The sequence below is a fragment of the Mustelus asterias genome, chromosome 8, assembly GCF_964213995.1.
Source record: "Mustelus asterias chromosome 8, sMusAst1.hap1.1, whole genome shotgun sequence".
Classification (NCBI taxonomy): Eukaryota; Metazoa; Chordata; class Chondrichthyes; order Carcharhiniformes; family Triakidae; genus Mustelus; species Mustelus asterias.
The window spans coordinates 83,613,877-83,622,859 of record NC_135808.1 but is presented as its reverse complement, the minus strand read 5'-3'; the positions used below and the strand labels follow the sequence as shown (position 1 = coordinate 83,622,859).

Below are 8,983 nucleotides of genomic sequence, written 5' to 3'. Positions count from 1 at the left end.
GCGCGCTCCATGTCCCACGCCATTGGGCCGGCGCTGCCTGATGACGTAAGAGCTCCTTGGCCAACTCAAGAGTTGGTGCCATTGTCAATGGAGAGTTTGCTGTCTGAAGTTTCCTGGACTTAAGTTTCGGGGAGACACTGATCAGATGCATCACTTTAAAAACTACACAATAACATCACTTTAATTCCCTGCAGTATATACATTTCATAAAACTCTATTTACATAAATTAAAATTGCAGTAAATCCATTTCAGAAGAAGTTGGATCAGCTGCCATTACAATAACCTACCGTAGTTTATGAATACATTGTTCTAGTTTGTTTTCAAATTGCTTGCTTTAATTAAGAGACAGCATTCCTGGCTGCATTCATTTGGGTAAATAAAAAGTTATTTATATTAACATTTCAATTCCAATTTGGGTAGTATCCGAATTCTATGTTGTCCTTGGCGCGTACAGACATGCTAAAGGAGACAAAGTACTGAAAGGGAACAGAAAGACAGGGAAATGTTAGAAATGAAACTTCTTTAATGGAAAGTTTTGTGTGTAGGGAGGTGGGTAAATCCACCTAAAGTGTGGACTTATGTCAATTTCTCTCAGACATTATAAGACAAGCCGCATTGTAGGTCAGGAAAGATTTAGACCGGACAGGTCATGAAATGACCAGGATTCATTTGTTTATGCTTGTACAAATTCATATCCCCATGCTGTCAAGCGAATGACAAAAATAACTTGTGTTTTGGTGAACCTGGACGAACAGCATCAATTTTCAAACTTTCTGCTATACTCCCTTCCTTGTATTGCTGCCAAAATTAATATTATTTCAGCCTCATTTGTCATCATACGTTATAATGGAACCAGTTGAGGCAATTAGTTTTATTTAATTAGATATCTCATACATAACCTCCAATATATTTAAGTTGAACTGAATATTGACAAGGTTTGAGAATGGCATTTAATTGGATTCCTTTGCTGTAATACAAAAGTAAAACGATTTAATTGGATTCGTTTTTGCTCATTCTGATGAGGCTGAGGCGGCTTATTACTTTTCGCTTTTTGCGTTTATGATCATTCCTCGTGTAAAGAATTGGTCAGAAGCACAAAAGCAGCAACGCATTGGGTTGTGTGAATTATTAAAACAATTGAAATAATAATTTAAATCAAAAGTTCAACGTCTGTGTATGAACAATGATTCCTTGCTGGTTTAATGCGTTTGACCAAAAGTCTTCAATCAGTAATGTCTACATTTTGATTGCTTTGATTTTAATTGAAAAGTAAATATTCTCTATTATTATTACATATTTCCATGAATGTTAAATGAATTTCGGACAGTTCAAAGCATTCGGTATATTGCACTGCGGTTTTCAGTATACGTACATTATTTTTTAAAATAGATGCTTATATCTAATAACCATACTAAGCATGTAAAATGTAGTCTTTCTGGTACAAGTCTATGGTATAGATGCATTATACTATGAATATGTATTTTTTACAGATTTACCTACATCGTCAAAAGAAACCCCACTCGACGACGCAAGTTAATATCAGACACTGCTGTTCGAGGTTAGGCAGAGTTTAGCCATCCCACCTTCAGTTAGATTAACCCCAGGTTTCTGTACTGTAAAGGCTGTAATTTCATTTTGAAAACATCGCTGCCTAATGTTTGTAGAATTAAAATGCATGTTAAGATTTTTTAAAAACCTGTTGCCATCCTTCGTGACAGTGCATCCAAAGAGCAAGTGAACATCAGATTTCGGTCAAGGTGTATCGTGCTCCTAGTGATTCACATCTGGGCTCGTCGGACTTTGTTTATTTTGTAATTGAAATATTCGAACTACAGAGAATGTGAACAAAACGAAAAACTGGCACAACTTTATATTGCTCATTAAAATCTTGCGGTTTAATTTAAATCGGATTGCTTGACAGTGTAATTTGGCAAAGAGCTGATAGGCGAACGATAGTTAAGATTAGCAGCACAAGAGTCCTAAATAAAAATAAAATCGATGTTTTTATCTGGAAATAGATTTTGGTTGAAGTTTCTCGTGCTGATTTTATTTCACAATGATGGCGCATTCACTTTTTAAATTGAATTAATTTCAACAATGTTGTAATTGAATAAAAGTCGAAATTGCCAATGAATTTTGCTTCCATGACTTAATACGTTTATTTACTAGGAAGCGTGTCTGCTGTGTTTGATACTTTTTTTTACCTAAGTTTGGGTTCATTGTCGTTTCACCTTTCACCTGCACAAACATATGTTTTGCTTTCAATGATTTCTTACACTAGAAAGCGAGTGGTACAGGTAATCGGTGAACGATAGTTTCATTCACGTATTAATTGCAGAAATAACCGAGATCCCGAGGAGTAGTGGCATCACTTTCCCCACCACTCAATCTGAAAATAACTGCGCAAAGCCCAATGAAGTAAATAGTAACATTTTACAAAGAGGAACAGCTCCACAATAAACTGGATACATAATTCTAATACTGACACACACATGGCGAGAGGGGTTCCCTTCAAATTTGGAAGCAAACTTTTCTGGTTCATTTTGTTTTATTTGCTGTTGTATTGAAAGTAACCATCGGGCAGTTGCTAACATTTCAGACATTTTAAGCACATTCCGTAAGTGACATCTAGTGTTGTATTTCGGTATCGCAGACGCCCGTCCAAATCCAACCCCGAGCGTCCAAATGGAACGAGATTTGGTTAAGTTACAATAATTATTATGGTGCTGTTTACATCATTTTCGGCGCATTACTGAGATCCAACTCTCAGTGAAATAAGAACGGAAATGCTGGTTACACACGTTAGCCTCATTGACGCTTAATCCGTTCCATTCCCCACAAGTTGCAGTTTACCTTCTGGGTTTCAGTAAAATAGAAGTTTGTTCCAGACTTGGGTTCCTATAATTTCTTTTTTTTAAAAAAATCAATGCAAGTAGTTTTGAATTTGTAAAAAGGCGTTTTTTTTATTTCTGCCGTTCACTTGTGTCGACTTCTCTGTGACACTCGTATCCGTGCAAGTTTCGTTTAACAAAAATCATAAATCACTTGAACCTCACGGTTGACCGCAGGATGACTCAAAAGTTACAACTGCAGATAAGTACGAATCAGTAAAAGTTACAAACAACAAAGGGTCAGTGTTGGAATGAGCCCCTGTTATGTCTCGTCATTTCGGAATGGTTATATCAGCAGGTTCCTGAGGCGGACAGTGACTTTAGGAGTCGCCTTCGACTTTCCCAGGGGTATCAGTTAAATATAGAACTCACGCTCGTATTTCACTAACCACCCGCCATTTGCTAGTTTTGTGTAAACGTAACTCATAACCAGGGTCACAACTGCCTAACATCTTGTTACGTTTATAGAAGCAAGAGACAAAACATTTTTAGATCAGTTTCAATTTCCTTGTAAAAGGATTACTGAGGGAGATTCAATTTAGGGACAGGATCTGGTGTTATTAAGTTGCCCTTCAAGTGAAGTTGGGGAGGCGGAGTGGATATTTCTTTCATCGTGCCAAACGATTATCAAATATATCTATGTGTTGAGACCACACCCCGACAAGCAAGACGGCTTGCTTCATTTGGTGTATTTATACTGAGGTATAAATGTTTACACACTGTAAAATAATATTTACAATTACAGAAAGAACTCGCGTCCAAGCAAATGTTACTCTCAAGTTGGACGGGGTCTGACATTTCGCAACACTCTTTAAGTACAGAGTGTGAAGTAAATAAGGAAACTCAACACCGGGCAGCGACACTTGAAGCCGCGACACATAGATAAACAGTCAGGGGAGAAAGGCTGGTGATCTAAAATCAACCTCGTCGCCCGAGATCATTTACAAAGTATTAAAACGGAAAACGATCTGCGGACGTTCTCAACCCCACCCCCCTCCCAACTCTTCACTAGGTTTTAGACCAAGCTCTTCAAGCTCTGAACTGTCCCAGAGACTCGGATCTGTTTCCAAGAACTAAAAAGTTAGATGAATATGGTGCATTTTATTTATTGGAGTTCGCAATACACAAAATGGGGGGAAAAAAGTTACACCCGATGTATTCTCAATTTTCCCTCAGTCAAGCGCTCAGCCCCACAGCAGGCCCTGTTAGATTCGGAATTGAGATAACTGATGGGTTAGAGTTTCCCGATTTACGTCAAGTGGGTTTGTTTAATATTAATTTGAATATTCGTTCGGACGGCTGCCAAACATGTCTGCCACTGGGGCACACAAGAAAATGACAAGATTGAGAATGGAGTTCAATGTTCCCAGAACACCTGGAGTCTTCTCTTCAGTAGCGCAGCCGTAACCATCGCCTCTTCATTCCCATTCCCCTTTTTATAACCGGCATGCATTATTACCCCTTTTGTCATCAATTCCTGGAATTAAATTGTTCAGGTAACCTGCAGGACAATCGATGCCGGATTGCTGATGCATCCTTGTTTTAAACAGTTATTATTTCAACGATTATGTAGATGAGATCATTTTATTTTTTTTAAAAATCTGAATTTACAAGTCCAGATGCGGGTTCTTTTTAAATCTGCTCGAACAAACCTTTTGGACGAGTTTAAACAGTTTGGCTTTAGTAATTTGCTCAATTTCATATAAGCAGCATGAATTTCCCAAAAGAAAAAAGCGACTGTGTGCACACAGAAACATCAAATATATAATTTAGTACAAAGCACCACACTTGTTTGGTACGAGTGTATCATACAACCTTTTTAAAATGGTGACATATTCTAAATAATATATTTTGCTTCGCTACTAAAACGGAATTGAAACAGATTTGAGTCGAACCCATTTCAATTTGCTCTGGCGAACCCTTCTTCCATGAAGTTAAACAGTAGTTGCTGTCAGCTCGGATTTCACAACTAATGCCTTCAGCAAAATGTTTACTGATTAAATAGCTTTTAATTTTAAAAGAAAGCCGCAATGACCTCTATGGCGTCACTTCAGAGATTTTATTTCTGGTAATCTGCTGAGCTTGCCATGTTTTATATCTTTCTGAGGTTGCTATCCAATGACAGTGTATTTTAATATCCCAATCTGAAACCCTCGACATTTAATACAATCACGACTGAAAAAGAAACTGTAAATTTGCAAGGCCAAGAGCGTCTTTTTCTTTTTGAAAATGAACGAGGACAGAAACGTTTGCAATTTGTAAAATTTATTTACAAAGTTGTTTAATTCCCATTGTACAACACGACGGTAGCGCTACATAGAATACATATATTTAATTCATATAAAGGGCTTTAAGCTTTTGCAGTCGTATACAATATTGACATTTTTTTCTCCTGTTGTATTAATTCTTTAGAATGATTCAGTCTTCCTTAATATCTATACATGTTCGTCAATAAGCTACTGGCAATGAACCTTTCAAAAAGACATTAAGTGTGAAAGCCCAGAGCTCTATACTACAACTGTGAAACAGTCTAATTAAAAAATAAAACTCAAATACTATGAACCGATAGGTTCTTTATACAAATATTTACAAACGTATTTACCTGTACAGAAAGCATTCCATTTTTATATATAACATAGGATTTTAGTCTATATTTCGCAGTCAAGTTCAGTGCGACCCACTACCACAGGAGAAAAAAAAGGGATATGGTGAGTGAGCAGTTGGAAGTGGAGGAGGTATTAAGATGGCCATTTGGTCACTGCGGCGGCCGAAGCGGCTGACTGTAAGAATTGTCCGGAGATTATGTTCGTGGGGACACTGAGGATAGGGGTAATCGCAGCTGTGCTTCTCGCTAAAGACAAGGGCTGAGGACTGATGAGGGCTGACTGGACGGTGACTGGCGGCCGCAGGAAAGTTTGTGAGCTGCCTGATGTGCTAGTCACCCCGATGATATTCTCGATGCTGAAGGAAGGTCTGCTGGTGGGCTCCGTTTTCACGATGGACGTGGAGCTCAAACTGCTGAGTTGGAGCTGGAGGCTGGGGCTGAGCTGCGAATTGAAAGCTTTCCTGTTGAGTTCACTGGACGGGATGAGTGGGACGACCGGGGGTAGCATGGGACCCACAGGAGGGATGTAGGGATACTGGAGAGTTGAGGGATGAGGATAGGTGGCGGGATGCAGCGCATAGGGCCGCCCGTAAGGACCGCTTAGGCTGTAAGCTCCAAAGCTCTGCATCATGAGGGCAGTCTGCTCCCTCAGATGGTCCGCAGGTTGCCTCTTGAACCTTTTCCTCCGACGAAGAAAGCTCCCATTGTCAAACATATCTTCAGATTGTGGATCTAGGGTCCAATAGTTCCCTTTCCCCGGATTACCAGGCTCCCTGGGAATCTTCACAAAACAGTCATTTAGGGACAAGTTGTGCCTGATGGAGTTCTGCCAGGCGGGGAATTTCTCCCTATAGTAGGGAAAACGGTTACTGATGAACTCACAGATCCCACTAAGGGTTAACTTTTTCTGGGGACTTTGCAGGATAGACATGGTGATGAGAGCAATGTACGAATAAGGTGGTTTCACTAGACTGTTCTTGGGTTTTGAGGCGGCGTTGCCGCTCGAAGAACCACTTTCCTGAGTTTCAGATTTCGTTACTTCTCCCTCCGAGGAAGGCTGGCAGAGAGCGGATGGGCTCTCCGCAATCTCCCTGGCCCCGATCTCCTCCACCTCCTCTGCCTGATCGTGGGTGGCGTGGCTCTCAGAGTCGCTGTCCTTTCCCATGTTCTCGTCTCCTTCTCCCACCACATCAATATCGACATCCTCGGCTGTGAGGACCGTGTGCCCTGACATATCGCTCGCACTGCCGTTGCCTGACAGGGTCATCACGCTTTCCCTTTTACAAATCAGCAAAAAAAAAGGTGAGAACTCGGCTTCTTTTCTGGTGAAACTTCTCTCTCTCTCTCTCTCAGTCCCTCTCCTGTCTCTCGTCTCTCTCGCACACACACACTGTCTCAGCTGGCAGTCTCTTGCAGATCAGATGACAACGCTTTTTTTAATACAGGTCAAAGGGCTGTCAATAATAGTTACCTTTAACTTTTTGACAGCCTATTTCAACTTGCACATTGCAACTTATTCACTTTTTCCTGTATTTCCTCTCAATGTTTTTTTAAAAAAACGCTTTCAGACACGCAGCTCTTTAGCTTTTTATGCCTCCTTTATATATATAAAAAGACTGTCTGAAGATTGTTTCAGTTAAAGATATACTCTCAGCTTTGTCACGTGAGGGACTAACGTCAGACTTCCCTCTGTTAAGCCATGCAAAACTCGAGTTATTTCATGTAATCGTCAACATAGATCCGGCCAAGACAACAGTAGCAGCACTCATTCCTACAAGCACCATTTCATCAAGATGCTCAAAGCATTCTTTGTCAATAAACTTGGTAACAGAACAGAGCAAGAAGAGGCCTCAAATTATTTAATTGGGCGCATTTTTTACAGTTGCACTTTTTTGGCCAAATGCACAACTATGTTAGGATGTTTGTTTATTAATTTTCCATTATTTCAAGGGCAGTTCCCCCTCCCAATCAGACTGAGAACATAACTATTTTGATCAGTTATTAAAACAACCATATTAATGAACGTGACACTATTTAGTTTAGTAGATGTTGTGTAGATAGGCGTGACATTCGCTTTCTTTAGAAAGACAATGATCACTTTAATTTTCTTATCATTGTCTTTTTTTGACTTCACATTGACTTACAGTCAGGTATCAGGATCTAAGCGACATTTTTTGTTAGAAGGGCGATTTATAACTACATTGGATCGGTTGCCGCACATACAGCAAAACGGCTATTGATTAATCTGTTAGATTTAGAAAAGAGGGAACAAAAGTCGGTGTGTGTGGAAGGGGGGGGGGCAGAAAGATATGTGATAACAAAAGGATAGCTACAAATAAAGAACTTTGAACCAGGATGTGCAGAGGTGTTAACGAGCTAATCATCCCGATGTGTTAGCATATGAAAAACTAGGAAATGGGAGAGAGTGGGTGAATGGGAACGAGCCATTCACAGCACTGAAGGTAAGCGTTTGTCTCAGTACTGTTCTCAGGAAAGACGATTTTTGAACCTGCAGCGTCGAAACTACTTTCCCAAATAAGTTTAACAGGAACTGACAACCGTCCTTTAAACAAAAGGCTAATTTCAACGCAATAATTCCTTCCCCAAAACAACGCCTCGATGAAAATCTAGTGTCTTACTCTTATTTTTGGAAACACTGAAGTTTTCGCCTGTGAATATTAGGTTTAATTTGTGTTTTTTTTTGTTTTGATCTGAGGTTAAAATCGAATTGATTTGTTTCCCAATTCCTCCTACTCAAATCAAAATATCTTTAAGTGACAAAAGAATCAATTATTCTTTCCACCCTCCTATTAAGACTAACAAAACCATGTGAATGGGTTTACGACATGTTTTCGATGGGAGGAATGAATAACCATTTAAACCTGACAGGGTTTCCCTGTGACAGAAAATGATATTATAAAACCGTGAGCGATTTCCCCACAGATCAAGCTACTGCTTGTCTCCATTTTAAAGGTGCATTTTTCCGGCAATAGAATTTCACTTCGTTTTTGACACGGTTACTATTCTGTGTTACAATTTTATTTTACTCAAAGCGGGTTCCTGAACTGTCAACGTTACGGCGTTTCAGTGCAAACGAAACGATAATATTTTGTAACGGCATCTGCCCTTATTTTTGTAGAAATTAGATACTATTTGCTTCAATTAATAAACTGCAATTAAGATGTATAGCTTAGTGTGTTTTTAACAAGTGCTGAATCCAAGCGAATTAAGATATGTTAAACAATGATTGAGGACAGGAAAGATTGAACCAAGCCTGGGGGGTGGTGGGGCGAGGGGTGCGGGGGCGGGAAGGGGGGGGTCGACTTTGATTGTGTGCTTGTAAATTGGTTGTAAGTGACTGTTTGTTGGTTGCTGTTTCCATTTGTATAAGTGCGGCTAAGCATCTCCGTTTACAAACCACTTTGTTTTCTCGTTTGTTTACTTCATCGAGGTCCGACTGCCACAATCAAAACTTTTTTTTAAAAA

General features: G+C 39.6%; 1 protein-coding gene across 1 annotated transcript; it reads right to left on the bottom strand.

Annotated features, from left to right (window-relative positions):
- Positions 1 to 2,947: 2,947 nt before the first annotated feature.
- foxd3 (forkhead box D3) lies at positions 2,948 to 7,032 on the bottom strand. Its single transcript, XM_078218399.1, has one exon. It carries the CDS (start codon positions 6,762 to 6,764, stop codon positions 5,631 to 5,633), a length of 1,134 nt encoding a protein of 377 aa, XP_078074525.1. The 5' UTR covers positions 6,765 to 7,032; the 3' UTR covers positions 2,948 to 5,630.
- Between the last annotated feature and the right edge of the window lie 1,951 nt (positions 7,033 to 8,983).